Source organism: Bombus bifarius, unplaced genomic scaffold (genome assembly GCF_011952205.1).
Source record: "Bombus bifarius isolate JDL3187 unplaced genomic scaffold, Bbif_JDL3187 scf7180000008208, whole genome shotgun sequence".
NCBI lineage: Eukaryota > Metazoa > Arthropoda > Insecta > Hymenoptera > Apidae > Bombus > Bombus bifarius.
This window is the reverse complement of record NW_022884511.1, coordinates 416350-434992: the sequence shown is the minus strand read 5'-3', so window position 1 is coordinate 434992 and position 18643 is coordinate 416350. Positions and strand designations below refer to the sequence as shown.

At 31.9% G+C, this 18643-nt stretch overlaps 4 protein-coding genes across 15 annotated transcripts in view; 1 reads left to right on the top strand and 3 right to left on the bottom strand.

Moving 5' to 3' along the window:
* Positions 1 to 3696, bottom strand: part of LOC117210636 — a 72756-nt gene extending 69060 nt beyond the window's left edge. For 10 of the 11 annotated variants that reach the window (XM_033453836.1, XM_033453840.1, XM_033453841.1 and 7 more), the window contains exon 1: positions 3559 to 3696. The gene's annotated coding sequence lies outside the window, so the exon portion shown is untranslated. Of the gene's footprint in view, positions 1 to 875; positions 1021 to 3558 lie in introns of those variants that run through there. The other variant, XM_033453837.1, reaches the window with a different exon arrangement.
* A 6041-nt stretch (positions 3697 to 9737) lies between these two features.
* On the bottom strand, positions 9738 to 13478 carry LOC117210645. Its single transcript, XM_033453859.1, has 9 exons — positions 13086 to 13478; positions 12603 to 12897; positions 12337 to 12479; positions 12025 to 12164; positions 11773 to 11814; positions 11493 to 11701; positions 10840 to 11165; positions 10564 to 10762; positions 9738 to 9947 (listed from the first exon to the last, which is right to left on the bottom strand). Exons 1-9 carry the CDS (start codon positions 13419 to 13421, stop codon positions 9859 to 9861), a joined length of 1779 nt encoding a protein of 592 aa, XP_033309750.1. The 5' UTR covers positions 13422 to 13478; the 3' UTR covers positions 9738 to 9858.
* On the top strand, positions 13153 to 18608 carry LOC117210639 (kynurenine--oxoglutarate transaminase 3). Its single transcript, XM_033453852.1, has 8 exons — positions 13153 to 13290; positions 16644 to 16783; positions 16885 to 17035; positions 17237 to 17473; positions 17560 to 17803; positions 17873 to 18039; positions 18122 to 18472; positions 18549 to 18608. Exons 2-8 carry the CDS (start codon positions 16644 to 16646, stop codon positions 18606 to 18608), a joined length of 1350 nt encoding a protein of 449 aa, XP_033309743.1. The 5' UTR covers positions 13153 to 13290.
* LOC117210642 (E3 SUMO-protein ligase NSE2-like) lies at positions 13620 to 15937 on the bottom strand. 2 transcript variants are annotated; one of them, XM_033453856.1, is made up of 5 exons: positions 15805 to 15937; positions 14437 to 14615; positions 14272 to 14362; positions 14029 to 14209; positions 13620 to 13958 (listed from the first exon to the last, which is right to left on the bottom strand). In XM_033453856.1, the coding sequence occupies exons 2-5, from the start codon at positions 14602 to 14604 to the stop codon at positions 13859 to 13861; spliced, it is 540 nt and encodes a 179-aa protein (XP_033309747.1). In that variant the 5' UTR covers positions 14605 to 14615; positions 15805 to 15937; the 3' UTR covers positions 13620 to 13858. The 2 variants fall into 2 exon arrangements, with proteins under 2 accessions (XP_033309747.1, XP_033309746.1); XM_033453855.1 differs by lacking the exon at positions 15805 to 15937 and adding an exon at positions 14880 to 15404.
* Positions 18609 to 18643: the final 35 nt, after the last annotated feature.

The window sequence follows — 18643 nt, the reverse complement described above, 5'->3', positions numbered from 1 at the left end:
CTCGTAAGTACACGTATGTACACGTACACACGATGTTGCACGAAAGAAACGACGACGGATCTACCTTGTTGCACGTGGTGTAACGTTAAATATTACCGCGGGCCGGGGATTTAAACGACGCGATGCAACGCGACGCGGCCGGAATCTCCGCGCGCAGCAGAAATTACGCATGCGTAATTGGATAAAGATCGAGAGAGGTTGTCGCCCCTCGGCGATTCTCGCTGGCTCTCTCTTCCTGAAACATCGCCAAAAGCACCAGGAAATTTTATTGCGGCTGGACGAGCTGAAAAACGATACGCGTGCTCGTAATTTCATAACGCCCGGACGCTGAAAAAGAAAATCCACTTCCCAAAGAAATCGAAATATCTCGTCGTCGTCTGTAATTATCGCTGCGTTTTATTATATCGATCCACGATTGGAATAATCATTCTCCTCCAGTGCAACTCCTTCCACATTTCGTCCACGTATTCATCAAGATTAGTTTATATTTGTTTATACCGTCGGTTCATGTTCAATAGCGATACGAGGACAATATCTTTACGTTTTGTACAAAATATGGTTATCGTGTGATAATATTTTTAGATTTATCTCTGAAAGATCTACATAATATAACTGATAAACAAAACACTATAATTGACACGAAAGACGGAAGGTTTACTTAATACAGTTATATGAAAATAAAAATACAATAGAACTGATATAAGAAAAGGAAACGTTATACCGTCCATAAAGGGAAAAAAGGAGAATATTAGACGAAACTATAAAGAAATAACGGATAACGAGAAAATGTCCGTTCGATATTTTCAGTTCTTTAAAAGATGCTACTTTACTTCGCTTAATGACCAAGTTACGTTGAATGCAATTGTATCAATTACCGTGAGACTCAGCGGAAAATGCACAAGCCACAGGTGAAAATGCACGCACGATCCTTGAGCGAACGTTCAATGTTTTATGTCACGATTGAGGATGCCGGAGCGCATAATACCGTGCTTAAACGGTACTCGATCTAGAGTACTGACGTATGGGATGATACCCGATACAAACCACGGGATGGAAAAACATTTTCTAAATTGACGTTCTTTTTGCGTCATTCGACTTATATAATATGGTACGTGCTCTCTAGATCATGCGATCAGTTGCTATAATTCAACGCGGATCGCAGTTCTGTACAAACAAGTGTGTTCCTAGTAGCTCTTTATAGAATTTGTCACAATCAGCTGATGAGTATTTATATGGAAGATAAGGTCAAATGCGCGTGATTGAGTGGTCATTAAATTGTCCAAGATGGACAAGAATTGTTACATTTGAAGAAAGAATGCTCAATATCCTTTAAATTTACAAAAGGACTCTAAGAACTTAGACAGGGTATATATACAATCTGCTTCATGTTGCATAACGCACCCTTTCCTAACTATATGGACTGTAAAAATAAATCTAGGAAAATAATAGTGTGAAAAAATGACGCATTTCATGAATCTTTTTTCATATTTGTAAGATTTTAATATAAATATTGACCATGAATCGATTAGCATATTCATGTTGTAATCATAACTTCCTACTAGTAGTCTACAATATATAATATTAATGGTCAGCACTACATTTTTCTCTACAACAAAAGAAAACTGTTGTTTTTATTTCTTTGTAATAATTTTATTAGTAGAGTAGAACCAGATATCTTCTCTCTTCTATTTTGAATAATTTTTTGAAATATATAAAGAAGAACGATAAATTAGGCACCATTTTCATTTTACGGCAGTAATTCTCAATTATTATCTTACGCACCAGTTTCTCCACACCTCAATTTATGAAACAAAACTATAATTAAATTGAAAATATCTACTTTACATCCGTAAAATATTGCCATAAACATGAATGATAAATTACTTTACCCACTACTTTCAACGCGATAAATTTGCTACTCTTGCAACTACTTTTCAATTCTGAACTATGATTCCGTAACGCCGCAACACATTAATGCTTCACTATCTTTCAAAGCAAAAAGAATACATCAATATCTATCAGAGCCTATTGCTTCAAAAGTAATTATTTCATGGTTTATTCAAACAATTTTCTGTAACGTTGCTAAAAACATTAGAGGTAAATTAATTACTGCATCTAATTTTAGATAATGATTATCGGTCGATTCCTTATCGTAGTCATATCATGATGATATAATGATATCAATCATTCACGACATAATAATTGCTACACTACACAAATTTTACAGATATAATTACTACTACAAAACGACTAATCATGCATATTTGACGTACATATGAAATTTACTTAAAACATAGCTAACTAACATTTTAACTTAAACAAATGTCTTAATTCAACTGTCTCAGATTGTGCAGCATTCTCGTGACATTTGTTAGTTGTCCTTGACGGACAACCTCAAAGAAAAAGGATACGAACTGTTTCATTCCACTTGCCACGTCACGTGTAATTCTTTATTTAATAGTTTCAACCAAATACATACTTACTACACGTTACCGCTTAATTTACTACAATGTATGGAAGCAAAAGCATTAAAAGCGGCAGTCAAACGCGCAGCGACAAAAGAACCAAGAACTAAGAATAATGTATTCGATAAAATCTTTTCGCTAGGTACTTCCGTTAATTGGTTTCGAATCGATTCCTCAATTTTTGAGGAAATATATCGGAACATTTACTTTATGATAGATTATTTGTTTCTTTGATAAGACAGCAGAGGGTAAATCAAGCGTTCAATAACCTGGATTTACAATATATGATTTTGCATCAAGCATCGCAACCTTTAACACGTTTCTGTAGCCACTTTCACTTTACATAACACGTTTTATGCTGCAGATGTGTTTAGTAATCCAACAATATTCGCATGATTAACATCTATCAAGAAAAAATTAATCCTTCTGTCCATTGTAGAAATAGAGATGTTTGATTAACGTCATAAATAGATTAGTTATATTACTATATCAAGAGCTGGTTAATTCTATAACGTAAATGTAACGCAACTTTGCCATACTCTATTGAGCCTTAAATTTGAGCAATTATGCAGCTAGCGCTACTAAGAACGTACGTACGTCACATATCTAAATTAACTAATTTATTTTCGAATCTTATCAATGAAATTGCAACTATAACTATAAATAAAACATATTTCACGAATCATAACTGGCATATTATCGAATTGTCGTTACGAGAACACAGATATATCGAAAAAGAAGAAAGAAGTATAATGAACGATAATACGCTGGTTTCTCCTCTATATCGACATCCGACAAAATAAAACGAGTTGCCTCTGTACACACTTGAACCGTGACAGCTGTCAAAAGTGGCGAAGCGTCCACGACGCAACGCAGGCGCGAGAGCGATCATTGAATGAAAGAAGACAGAGAGAAAGAGAATGAAGGTAAAAGAAGATAGAAAGGAAAGAGCAAAGAGAGGTGGACGATCGCGTAAACACGCAAGTCTTACGTTGTTACAAGTGAGACGGAAGTAACGAGTTAAGGATAAGGAAAGAGAGAAAGGTTAGAACCGCATAGTGAATTCCGAGTGCGACGGCGCGGTGGTGGATACCTGTCAGCGCACATTCCACGATCCCACAGCGTGCTTTCGCCTCGTCGTTTACTACCACTGGACTTTTGCCTTCCTAACGGCAAGAGTACGTAGTCACATACACCGCCAGTGTAATCCAGAATGGGATTTAAACGCACACACTCCAACTTGTTCATGAAAAAAACGTATCACTTGTCACAATAGCCGGTGGATCGCGTGTTGCTCGCGGCGCGAACATGGCGCACAATTCGTATGGCGTTCACCACTAAAAAGCACAAGCGATAGAACAACAGGGATTCTCTACGGTGTGAGAGGATCTTGAAGGAACGACGCGAACAATGGAACGTGACTTAAGGCTTAAGGACACCGGAGAGCGCGAGAGCCAACTTTACACCGCGGGGTAAATACTAGAACAAAACTCGCTGCTTTCGCCCGCGGAGCGCGGCCGTGCTGGCCAATCCCCACCCGCGCAACGCCGCCACGTGGTACACAGCTTAACCAATCACAAACTGGTTACGCGGGGCCCCCCGGACGTGTTTGTAAAGCCGGCTTGCTACCGATCAGTTTCTTCTCTTCTTCTCTCGTACCGATTTAACATTTGGACAACATAAAGGAACACGAAAAGTCGCTTTCTTTCTGCCAATATACTCGAGCTGATCCTTTTTCTTCCTTTCGCGTAACAATGCTTCACCGCTTCATGACCAAGAAAATCGGTACGCATGATTCGGAAGAAGAGATTGCAACAGGACTAAATGGAAAATCGACTAAAATATCTTTTCGCTGAGGGATAAACACACTAAAGAAACTCACTGGTATTACATACAACATGTACCGTGGATAACTTTCCGGTCTCTATTATCATAATGCCGGTATGTAACGTTAAAACGACTGGATAAAACGAGAGAACAGTATGTGCATTTCTAAAATTTTTTAGTGATAGGACAATTTGTCAAGATATATAGAGTTCCCTCTCGTGTTATCCATTTATCTTAAATTGGTACAAAGATACGCGCCAAAATATTACACTTCCATTGACGTGTCTTATTATTTTGCTTCGAAAAAGGGCCACCTGCTTGTCAAAATATCTCGTTGTTATCACGAAACATCTCGTTGTTAACTATGCATACGCGACCAGCATTTATTACATAGATCTGCATACACAACTCAATAGACCTGCGAGCGACTGAATACATAACTACAAACATTGCCTTGAATCGTGATCAATAAAATCGACTTAAGCGATATGTTTTGTGATTTGTTTTATGAGGACAATCAGATATCTAAATAACAGAGTTAGTCATACCTGTTATACCATTACGTTTCCTATCAAAATAAAACAATCAACGTGTATATGAATCAAACTCAGCGGTAAAATGAAATTATTATATACTTTATATTATATATTATGATAACATATGTTGTGATAACACGTGTTATCCAGTGATAAGACATCTTCAGCGTAGAACAGAAAAATTATTTAATAAATCGTCGAAAGAAAATGATTTATATTTTTTTTGTAGCGCTTTATTATCTACATAATTAGCAAACAACTAATATTAGAATATTTTGTTTTTCATATTGTGAGTCAATATTTTGATCGTATTCACGACAGAGCCAAAGATTCTTTTATTATTTACGATATAGATATAAACTCTATCAGCTGATCAATCGGTGTAATACATTATATCTGAATACTTGCTATCTATATAAAATCATTATAGCAAACAATTACCTTCTTCATCCAGATTATCAGCAACTAAATGAAATAGTCAGACACACATATGCAATGAAGTAAGACGATAAAAATATGTTGCAAGGCTTGCATAATTCAATATCCGATATAAATATTGTGACCAAATACGACTGCACGACGTTCATCACAAACGATCTGTCATGTTTTACGCAAGACATAGACCATCTTATGACGGAAGACGCAATGCTTCGTTCCACCGAATTTCTAACGGGTAACCTCTTTCGAAAGGAAAGTTCGATCGGTACATCGATCCAGTCATCGAAACGAACGACAGGCGGCTCTGAATTCAACTCGAGAGATCGCAGGATCCATCTCGTGGCCATATGTGTGATGAGAGGAGCAGGTATGTAACGGGCCAGGGGCCACTTATCTGTTGTCCGGTGGAATTTAGTTTCTTTTTTTGAGGCAGGTCACTGACACCGAACGGCAATGGATTGACGCGGCGAGGTCAAGTCCTACGTGCGCTGTCGACAATACTTCACGTTTAAAGGTATCACCAAACATTCCTTGCGGGATATCGCGTTACTTACGCCGATACGGAACCATGATCAATCGTCCGAACCCAGTCTCTGACTATACAACGAAAGATTCAAGTCGTAAATCGTTGCGGAAGGTGCAAATGGTGTAGCTTATGGTGGTAAACAACATAGCTGTAATACGTCTATTTTGGAAGGAAAGAAAAGTGTTTCGAACGTTGTTCTTCTTTAATTTATGCCGAAACGTATAGTTTGCGGTCTGTCATATTTGAATTAATAATTGCGTAGAATTGACAACTAATCAAAGCCTACGTTCGATGCGCGCGCAACATTACCTACTTAGGAAGTGCTTGGAAAAATATACTTACAAAACTAGTTTTTCTAGTTGACATTAATTTTTCAATTTATGAACAACAGGTTTATATTACACGTTGCTGTCATTCATTAAATCAGCTCTCATATGATATCGTAGTTGCTCATGTCTGAAGTGTCACGTACATATTCAGATATTTCCTACACTCATCTTTTGATGAGTATAATATTTTTATTATACTCGTCAGATGTGTCCTTTTATTTACATAATTTAATTTCTCTATCTAGTTTTTTCTATTTGACTGAAGAGCAAAAATTTCCAAATTCTATTTCCATTATTTCTAATTATTCAAAATAATAATTCTAAGGATTTTTAAAATCGAGGATGCTGATGATTTCATAAAGTGATTTCTTATGAATTATGTATGATATATGCTTAGTGAAAAACTCATAATAATACATAAGATACATATTTCATAAAATTATCAAAGAATGATGATATGATATACAATGAATTAACGCTGAATAGTAAATAGATAATTACACTCGTCTACAAACATTAACCAGGTTGGTATTGTAAAATGGAGTACGAGTTACGTACGTATACACAATACACAATGTAGTGATTTTTACAGCAACCGCTTCTCAGAGCATCTTTCAGAGTCAGAGTGGGAAATATACAAATGAATTCCTAGCATGAGAACGAAAATAACGGCACTTACTATTAAAATAGAGGTTAGTAATTAATTATCGAAGCACCTTGAAGAAGACTTATTTAATTTTTTCCCTCTTTTTCAATATCACGGAATAATTTCGATATGTATGGTAAATATTTTTATATCGTAAGATATGCGAATATGTTACGTTTCTACTTCTATTTTAATGATATTTTTCCGACTTCATACTAAAATGTAGGAACGTTATTAAATAACTAATTAAATCTTAGTAGAAAGTAAATTAATGGTTTCATTTTATCCCGATTAGATAGACATCAAATGTTACCTGAATATCAAATACTACATACAAGGATTGATTAATAGAATAATAGAATAACACCATAAAATAATAGAATAATACCTAAATAGTAGAATAATACTATTATTCATACAGATTTTGTTAAAGCAAAAATAAAACAGTTTACAACAACTTGCTCGATTAGGTAATATTTTATCCATGTAACTGTAATTCGTAGAAAATATGTATTTTCTCGCAAGTTTGTAAACTATTTATGGAAATTTTCAAATATCTACATTACTACTAGATATTATACTATTATATTGTTACCTAATACTAGATTTTAGTAACTTCTACTTTTCAAACTTGACCATTGTAAAAAGGCTCGTCAAAAACACTGAGTAACATCTCGAAATTTCGCCTTCCAAGTGATGTGATATTATTCTGTAATTCTATTGCTAACTGATTGAGTTCTCTTCCTAAAAGTAACACTCTTAATATCATTAACTTTGGCAGCAAGTTCTGATGAAATGATGCGCTTCTCCGAGCTTCTCTGTTTCCTTCAAAGCAATATCCGACTCCGAAGAACCACTATGAACTTTTCTTTGATTATTCATTTATTTGAAAATTGTGTCACATCCCAATGATCATTATCCCGAACGATTGTTACTTTGCATTACAAATCGATTTATCTATAATAGACATTTAGAAATGGTGAAATATTCTCATTACATATATTGTATGTATGTATATGCTTCATTTCTGGGCAAACGGTTGACGACCGCATGAATTGTTCTAATTAAGTTGATCAGATCCAATTAAAGACTCTTTATGCCCCTTCGCAGCTAATTCCTCCCTTCTTCGATTAAAAGGAGACAGATGTACTTGTATCAATTAATTATTTTTTCAGTTATGAATGACTTTTTGATAAGAGAATCTAGAAATACTTACACTTACACAGATGTTTCATTGTTGAGTTCCCTAAATTTTATCAGAAAATTTTTCGTTAAATTATCAATAGCATATAATAAATGGTAAAGGCAACGATTATGTAAAAATCTGAGGTAACAGTAAACGTTTTCGCTAAATATGTATGTCAGGCTGACTAAAATCTCCCACATATATTTCAACGCGAAACAAACACAATCCTTTCACTTATCACTTCCTGAAATCTGATTTCAGTTTTACCTTAGTTCTAAATTTCTACAAAATTAATACTAAGTTTCAGCGTGTGTACACAAGTTACACGTTATAAATATCCCAAATAACATTCTTGATTGAACATTTCGCTGAAGCTGAAAGATTTCATACTCGAAATTTAAATACAGATGAGAAACCATTATACAGAAATTAATTGTGCTTTCACTGTGCTGTACATAATCTGTTTTTCTTCACTTATTACTATATTAGCTGCCCGTGCGCGAATTTACCCGCTTAGTATTTATTTTTATGACAATTTATGTTTATTATTCTCTGTTTGAATACCATTTAAGAGTTGAATTTCCAAAAAACGGTCGGAAACGCATTTGTTTATTTGTAATGAGGAGTTTGTTTGCTGATTTTCACATTCCCAATTTTAATAACTCATTGGATAAGGAGTTTATCCTGTTTTTACTCCTTTAAGGTCCATATTTCCAAAATCCTTCTTTACTCTACATCTACATCACAGAGGATGTACATATACCGTTCAAATTTCACGTTTCTGAACAAAAATAAATAATCTGGCGGCAAGAATTGAACTACGTATGCAAATAAGTTAAAAATATAGAGTAAAATTTGTTCACAAGATGTGTTTTCGACAAAAATAAACTTGAAAGTGTATGATGCGCGTGTATCAAACCAGTTTTTAACTAAACATATTCAACATTTATGGGCTTGAAAATAAAGCCTTAAACGAAAATATTTTATTTTACATTCTTGTCTTATTTTCTCATGTATACATCTCTTGCATATTTTTCCATATTTTTGACTTATTTTTTCATGTAGGACCGCCGTGTAGCCAATTGTACCACCGGTTACGAACCACCCTGTATAGATTACGGATTTTTATGCGACTTCATATTTTTATGGATACAAATACAAATACAAATGGAACAAATGGACAAAACAAATGGAACTGAAAACGTGATTTGTTCCGTCCACTAAATATTACAGAGAGCACATTATTGCAGATATTTCTGCACATTATGTATCTACATTCTATACATTTTTACACTTTTAAATTTCCCGTAAATGCATAAACACCTGCAGTTTATTTATCAGATATAGTAAAAATGTATCGAATACTAATTATAATGAAAACACTCTAAATATCTAAAGATTTACGACAGACATGAAAGATTGGGAGAAAACTCATTGTGAGATAGTTAAGGATTCACTTTCTCGGGTAATTTAAATTCATAGTGAAAGTAGCTATCAAAAACGCAGTACTAAATACATGTAGGAACTTTGCAGCGAATAAATATTGTAATTAACTGGTTCTTTGATTTGCTTGAAGATATACAATACAAGAAAGTCATATATTTATGTACGCTATCTGAAATTAGAAGAAGATCGAATCATTTGATCTCACATTACTCATCAGTAAAATAATAATTCACAAATCTGCTAAAGGAATCAGATCTACGGTAGGGGTACAAATGTATATACGCTAAATACATAAACATAAGGATTATAAATATATCACTCTATGAAATTTTGTACTTATAATTTTATTGAATTCATTTAATTATATATATTCCTTGTCGCAGAACGACTTCTACTTTGGATTAATTACTTCTCTTCGAACTAAGAATAGTCATCTTCTATCTTTATTCTGCTAGCCCGCTAACATTCAAGAAACCAGAATAAAATGGGCAATGCTATCAATTCCAAGGCGAGTCCAATTCTTAAACCGGATGATGTATTTCCGGATTCTAGAAAAAAATAATAAATTATTATAGACAAGGAAAAAATACTAAATATTATTGATTTCATGCATTTTTGATCGAAACATACAACAAATATATATGCTTATAAAAATTTGTAATTATTTGAATAGTGGTAAATTGATAAAAGATATTTTTTATAGTAGGAAATTACTAAAAACGAGAATATTTCTTTTATAAAAGAAATACTGACATGATCTTTTATAATTGTACAAAAACATTGGTAGTATTATATTAAAGACATTGATAATATGAAAACAATTTTTCTTATATCGTTTTCAGAACTAAGAAAATAGAAAATTCATAAAGACTATTATATAAATAAATTTATAAACACATTTATAACCTTTTTTTCTAAACTCCGTGGTTTCAAAAAGTCATACTATAAAAGTATGCTGGAATTGCTGAAAATTCAAATCATAAACATTATCGGAATACAGAGGGTTAAACCCTGATTGATTATCTTATGTATATATATATATATAGAAAATTTTTCTTCTGGTATGGATATATCTAAAAACATCTTCTCTAGAAGTTAAAAGACACATAGCAACAAAGGTAAGAATTTCTGAAAATTATTCTTCTCCGACCGATTTTTTCTCACCATAATCATAATATTGCAGTGGTTCCGTGGATTCATCCTCACAGTCCTCCGTAACGGATCTGATCTTCATAGAACCCTTCCTCTCGGGTTCGTTGATCTCTTGCTTACCCTCGAATGCAATCGCCGCATAATCGAACCTTGCCTCTCGAATATGCTTTCTGGGGCTCCGGCGACCCTTCGCGGAGCCTTTGAGCCCAATCTAGAAAAATCCAGGAAAAGATTTATGCCTAAGTACTAACCGTAATCGTAATAACGCGCTGCCTCCGACTCGTTCACCATCTCGTCTCTGTTCTCCTCGTCCTCCTCGTCTTCGTCATTCTCGTCGCCCTTTTCATCGTCGACGCCACTCTTGTTATCGATCCCTTCTTCGTCATCGTCGTCATTGTCGCTGTCATTGTCATCGTCGTTTTCGTCTTGGTTGGCATAGTCGGCATCATCGCCTAATCGACTTCTCAGAACGGACCGATTTCCACGGTTGCGTTTAAAGTTTTTATTTGCCAGTCTATTTTCGCGTAACACGTATTCATCCTCACGATCAGCAGCATGGGCATATAAGAGATTACGCTGTATCGCTCGCGCTGATTCCGAGGGACACAACGTGTCTAGAAAATGAAATACCGAGATAACTGGTAATTTATGGTAGATCGTTGTAAAACAAACAAAATTTGTAAAATGAAAATAAAATTATGATACATGAATCTTAATAAATATTAAAATTTAATCTATGTAAAAATAAATGTCTTTAAATAAATTTATAGAAAATAGAGATGTTATATTGGAAGAACATAATATATGTATGTACATCATATTAAAGCTATTGAAGGCATAAAATTTATTATTTGTTAATAAATATTAACCATTTATTAGTTTATAATCAGTAATTTTCAATTTTGATACTATTAGTACTACATATACTATAATATTAATACCTTCGAATCTTTCACGAGCATCATTCTCATAAGATTCGTCCAAGTTGTTGTTATTATCAGGATCAAGTTCTCCTTCGAAAGTGAATGTTCCAGTGTTGCTTAAGATACACCCTTCGGTAGAAATGCAAGGTTCTGTGAACCTGACCGCTCTCATAATTCCATCGACGATGTTTACCTCGCAGTAACATTTAACGAAGCTATCTGGGCAGCTAGAAAAGTTCACACCTTTCATCACGATCAAGAAATTCAAGAGAACTTCCTCAAAAAAACGTTGGCTCACCAAAACGATCCTGGACCGATGCAGTCTATGGCTGGTTTTCCTCTGAGAAATATAACGATATACACCATCGTGTATTGGCAGAAATGATAAACATTAATGTACAAAAATTTAGTGTACTTTCTATATGAATATGAGTATCTACTACACGTTGTGTGATATGTTATCAGATTTAATGGGAAAGATTAATACGTTATTTAAACTTATTTGTAATTGTCATTTATTATACATGTGTTAACTTCAATTTTTATTTACGTTGCTTGATCTTGACACGATGCAATAGCTACCATAAATCCTTTACCACAAGTATTATTACATTTTGGAGAGGACCATCCAGTCCATAAAGAGTTAATTTCCGATGGAATGGAAGTTGAAGGCCCAATTTCTTCGCAGAACTTAAAATTTCAAATTTAGGAAACTATAATTAAATTATAGCCAATAGAAAGAAAGGAAAAGATATTGTATTCTTAACCTGTTTTTTAAAGTATTTCAAACATTCAATTATTACTGTAATTTACTATTATTAGTGTAATAGCTTTTACATTACTTAAAATAAAATAACAGTACTGGTTGTCTCTGATGACAGTTCGAGGCACATTGAGGGGTGTGTATTCCTTTGATTGTGGTCGCGGTGCATTGTGCAATGCCACAAACCCCACGTGGTGAACACAAACTTTCTGGTAGAGGATTCAAAAAACACGTTGCAAATCCTAAACATTATTCTTATAATAAATATTTAAATCGTGGACAATTTTTATTTCGTGTATTGCGTTGTACATTTTCTCACAAAATTTTTATTTGTAATTTTTTCATTAGTAAAAGTATATTGTAACCTTTGGTCTTATACAATTCTTGGCCAGCTAGAGAAATGGAACAGTTACAGCTTGAAATATTTTCGACGAGCAAAGTGATATCGCATAATCGCCTGTGAACTCTTGCACTTGTGTTTGAATATGGAGTAGCTTCGTTAAAAGAGCAGTCAGCTTTCCTCTGTCTTGCCAGTTCGGGTGAGCACAAATCCCAAGTGTGAAGAGTCAAACAAGGGCAAATCCCAAGGAAAAATTCACCGACTCCAGAACTATCGAGAACTTTTGATTCGGAAGGTATGCTACGTAATTCGACGAACAACTAAATATTAAATAGAACTGTATTGCATGAAAGTTTAAGCTTTGTTAAAGTATTTTCTTCAAAGTTCGAAACTATTGCACAGTTATAAAAATAGTTCCTTTTCTTTGTTTCTATTATGCAAAAGTACATTTTGTATTGAAATTGTTTACAAGAAAGAAAATATTTTGTATGAAATATTTTTTGCTTACAGCACAAAATCCTTCTCCGATTTCTACGAAAGCACATTGTTGCAGATGCAATTGCCGTACCCAGCGTGTTATATCGTAATTCGGCGATTCGTTTAAATCTTTGCCTATTAATAAAAATGGATCCCAACTATTGCTGTCCACATTGAGACCGTCAACGATACGACGAGCTTTCCCACGAGAAAGAATTAATACTGTTGATAAGAACGTAAGTATAAACATAGCCTGAACGTTAACATCATAGATTGATAATGATAAAAGTTGCGGGACAAACAAATATGTAGTTACTTGAAGTTGCTTCGTTTTCAATAATTTATTGGTACTATGTGTACTATACATTGTTCTCTAAAAATATGAGACATAGAAATTTTATGAGAAATTTATTTTATAATCCTTTATATAAAAATATTTTCTTTTGATAATAGTTTAATAAACATAAATTATACATTCAATTTATTTGATAAAAAATACGCTATATCTATACTACTCTAAAAGATACACTTTTAAATTGCTATTTGTTACCTAAAATAAGTTCTCATAACAATGATTTGGCTCTAAGCCAATATTCTTACAGAGTTTTTAATCACAAAAATATGTTTGCAATGCGAAATATGCCACATTAAATCACGTGTTGTATTCAGATATATGAAACATCATGTGCAGTTTTTATTTTTGTTTTAATGATGTGTAAACATTAAATCTTAGGTTATATTTATCATGTTGCAAAATATTGTATCATTTAAATATTTAATTTGCAATACATTTATCACAAAACCTTATTCTGGATGTTTCTCTAGATATGTTTTCGTTACAATGTCTGGACGAAGTTGCGAAAGTTGTACAAATTCTGTACTTTTGCAACCTATAACAGGACACCTGTAAATACAATGCATAGTTAAAACTATTCATGAGTGACAAACATGAACTTTATTAGTAGAATATTTACCTTGTCTTCTTATTAATTTTCAATAACTGCATAATACTTTCTTGATCATAAGTATGACCACATATAGTATTCTTCACAGGATCCACAATTCTCTTCTTAGAGATTGGGTCAATTACATTTACATAGCCCCCTTTTAACTGTATTTCTGCATCTGTATCATTTTCTTTCTGTGCTACTCCATCTGCAATTCAAAATGTTATCATTGACATAAAGTATTTATTATATATACAAATTAAAATGTACCTAGCAGTGCTTCTACATGTTTATCAAATTCTATAAGTTTATCATCTTTCAATGTGTCATTATCAGTCTTAGAGAGAATTAGTCTATATTCCTAAAATGTTAAAAATATATTATTTTCTTAATATCATTAAATATATTTTATAATTATTTATATTTTGTAATTACATTCAAGCGGTTTTCAGTATCACTCTGCTCCATATGATTGTCATCATTATCATCATCATTATTTAAATTTAATAATTGATTCTTTCTTTCCCTGAATAACCTTAACTTTTTATCTTGAACGCTATTGTTGTTTACTATACATTTTAGTTCTTTTAACTTCTCGTCCATTTCATTACCTTCTGTAAATATAAAAATATAACCAAATTAAACGTGATTATAGAGTATTAAATTTACCTTTTTTAAGTGTAAAGTGATGAAAAGACTAAATTCTTTTATATCATATATTATTACGATAATTTGATCAATCAAGAATAATGAGAAGATATTCCAAATCTTTTGTAACCATTACAATTTATAACTATTTAATATTTTTGTGATGTTTGAGGTAATGGGCGATTATAGATATGTATTATGAATTGGATTACTTAACCTTATATACTTACCATAATAAACAATAATATTAGCAGCAGTTTTTGTGTAAGAATCATATAATTCCTCAATTATTTGTTGAGATTGCGTCATTCTTAATAATATTTCTCCAATATCTTTCTAATTGTATTTCTTATATTTCAGAAAATTTTTATATTATACCTGATTATACTTATATTATACAAATACTGTCACGATGAGTATTATTTATTCTTGCACGTAACTATGATTACAGATAAAATCATATCATAAATTGAAATCACAAAAATCTAGACCTTCAAACTACCGACTTTGTTTACAATTTAAACTATCTTAATATCGTTAGGTAAATATAGAAACATAGGTAAATTTATCACAAGATATAGCTTTCAGCAGCTTTAAATGCTTTTCACTTCAAATACTGTATGTTCTTCGTATCTCGTTTGTGTTTCAAACACGGTTTCAAATAAACATTTTAAATTACCTTGATTTACTTTGAAAGAAATTATCAATTATTTGCTACGTAGTTTACTACTACGTAGTTTAGAATGTACATATTATACATGTACAATAGTAAAATACTACGCTACATATAGTATGTACATTATACTATATACATAGTATATAGTTTGTGATTTATGATTTATATCTTTATCTTAATTTATATTTGTATCAGATTTAAAGATGAAGATTATAACTTTTTTGTATAAAATATTAAATATCTAAAATACTCAACATTTTCAATCTTTGGACCGTAAATTTGTTTACCCTCAAACTATAAACGTGGGTCTTTCATGTCCGATGCAATTTTCAGTAATACTTGTATACCAGGTAACACTTGTTTAAAAAATCCCCCAAAAATTGATATAACATTTTTAAATGTTCTAAATTAAGGTTATCATAGAATTTTTGCCAAATAATTTTTTTTAGGTGAAAGAAAAAGGGTTTTCTATCTATTACCTTGCGAGAAATTCTTAATCCTGTCAAAATTATCCGAACATACAATACCCACCTATGCAGTTTAAGGGTTAAGGTTGTATTAAATTATCATTTCTTCAGTAGCATATTAATGGACTAATTTTGTTTAATAATAATATTGTACGTTCGTACAACTGATTAAAATATATTACTATAATACTAGTTAGTGTAATAACTAAATTACCAATAACACATAGTAAAATTACTATACAAATCTAGAAATTTTATTTTTTAATAAACAACTTGTTGCATAAGCATACTATTTTGATAAAGAAATGACCATGATCGTAGTTATCGTTTTATCATTGCAAATACATATTTTGTAAGTTTCCAATTATACGTAATTCTACTCGGTACAGTTGGTAATGTAAACCATTATACGTTAATGTATGTCATCTGGTAAGAATTTAATATTATTTTCATTATATCAGATTATGTTTATGTTTAGATTAATAATATTTTAATTTATAATTTAATATTAATGTTTAAAAATATATAACACTTCTTTTACGCTGTTTGATGCACGTCCGAGGTACCCTCATGTATTAACATTATACGAACTATCTTTAACACTAATTTATTGTAACTACTACCTGTTAGATTTTTTTATCACATGTAACTAATAAAATGAAAAAAATTGTACTTAAAATATGTAAATATAAAATCATAATTTTTAAGTATAGTATTCTCAATTCTTTTATACGTCATTTTATATTTTTTATTATATAATTTTTTAATATAAAATTTTAGGGTAATAAAGCAACAAATTTATCACTAAGTATAGCATTATTTTATTATTCATTGTTTGTGACTATTTTTAGATGTTTACTAAAATTTCTTTGTCTACAACTGTTAAAGTGTTACTTTCTCTACCCACATTAAGAAATATACGAAGTTATTCTGTTATGATGAGTAAATTTGATCTCCCTGATCGCTTTAAAGGCAATGATAAATCAGTATGGTAAATAACATTTCAACAATGAGATGTATTGAAAATTTTAATACACATAAACATATATATAAGTACTTATAAATACATATTTTTAATTAATTTTATTTTAGGGTGGAATATATTCAGTTAGCTTTAAAATATAAGCCCTTAAATTTAGGACAAGGATTTCCAGATTTTTATGCTCCAGAAAATATAACTAAAGCTTTGGCTGCTGCAACTACAAGTGACAATCCTCTATTAAATCAATATACCAGAGGATTTGTAAGTATTTCCAATTTTAAAAAGAAACACACAATAAATATATTCCAGAGCTATTAAATGTTGGTCATTAGTTATTTCATCATATCCATGATATTGTTATTGAATTTTTTCATTTTTAATTGCAATGATTTTAAATATTTTATGTAGATTTATGTATCTTATTTATAGATTGGAAATTTTCAATATACTCTATCATTTTAGGGTCACCCACGTTTAGTAAATGCTATTGCAAAATTGTATTCGAAGCTCTTAAACCGTACTTTGGATCCAAATAAGGAAGTTCTTGTAACTTCTGGTGCTTATGAAGCATTATATGCTACGTTCCAAGGTCACACAAACCCTGGTGATGAGTGGATAATTATTGAACCTTTCTTTGATTGTTATGTACCTATGGTTAGATCTGCTGGAGGAATTCCAAGATTTATTGCCTTAAAACCAGTAAGTAAACTATCGAAGTATGTATACTATTGATATAAATGCAAGCTCTTTATACATATTTACATCATGTATTTTGTATTCCAAAGAAAAGCACAAAGGGATCTCTTTCTTCTGCAGATTGGATATTTGACAGACAAGAATTAGAGAATCTTTTTAATGAAAAAACAAAAGGAATAATCATTAACACTCCACATAATCCTGTGGGAAAGGTTTTCACTCTAGATGAATTACAGTTTATTGCTAATTTGGCTAAAAAGTGGAACACCCTTGTTGTGTCAGATGAAGTATATGAATGGCTTGTTTATGAGCCATATAAACATGTTAGAATTGGTAATGGTATTTGATAGTACTAATCTCATTTTTATTAATTATTTTATTTAAATGATGAATGTATTTTAGCAACATTACCTGATATGTACGAACGTACGATTACTATTGGATCTGCTGGTAAAACATTCAGTGTTACTGGATGGAAAATAGGATGGGCCTATGGTCCAGAAAATTTACTATATAACTTAGAAGTTATTCATCAAAATAGTGTATATACGTGTAACACACCAACTCAAGTATGTATAGAATTATTAAATAAATATTTATTGTAATGTACCTTATTAGAATTATTTAAAATTATATTTTTTAACTTCGTAGGAGGCTGTGGCTATTGGATTCGAACAAGAATTAGAAAGATTTGGTCAAGCTGACTGTTATTTTGTGAGTTTAGCTAAGGAGTTGCTACCAAAACGAAATTATATGGCTAAATTTCTTAGCGATGTAGGAATGATTCCAACAATTCCCGAAGGAGGATACTTTATGGTAGCTAATTGGTCAGCTTTAAAAGATAAAGTACGGTTAGAAGAAGAAACAGATGAGAATAAAGATTATCGTTTCACAAAATGGATGACGAAAAATGTTGGAATTCAAGGAATTCCCCCATCTGTATTTTATAGTCCTGAACATAAACACTTAGGGGAAGATAACGTAAGATATTGCTTTATAAAGGTAAGAACAAATTTGGCATAGATAATATCGAGCTCCTTTTTCTTCATATTTATAATTGATTTCTTTTTTATCATAGAAAGATGAAAATTTGAAAAAAGCAGCTGATATTTTAATGAAATGGAAAGATCAGCAATAGTAACAACTATATTTATCTATAGTTAATAATTTTGA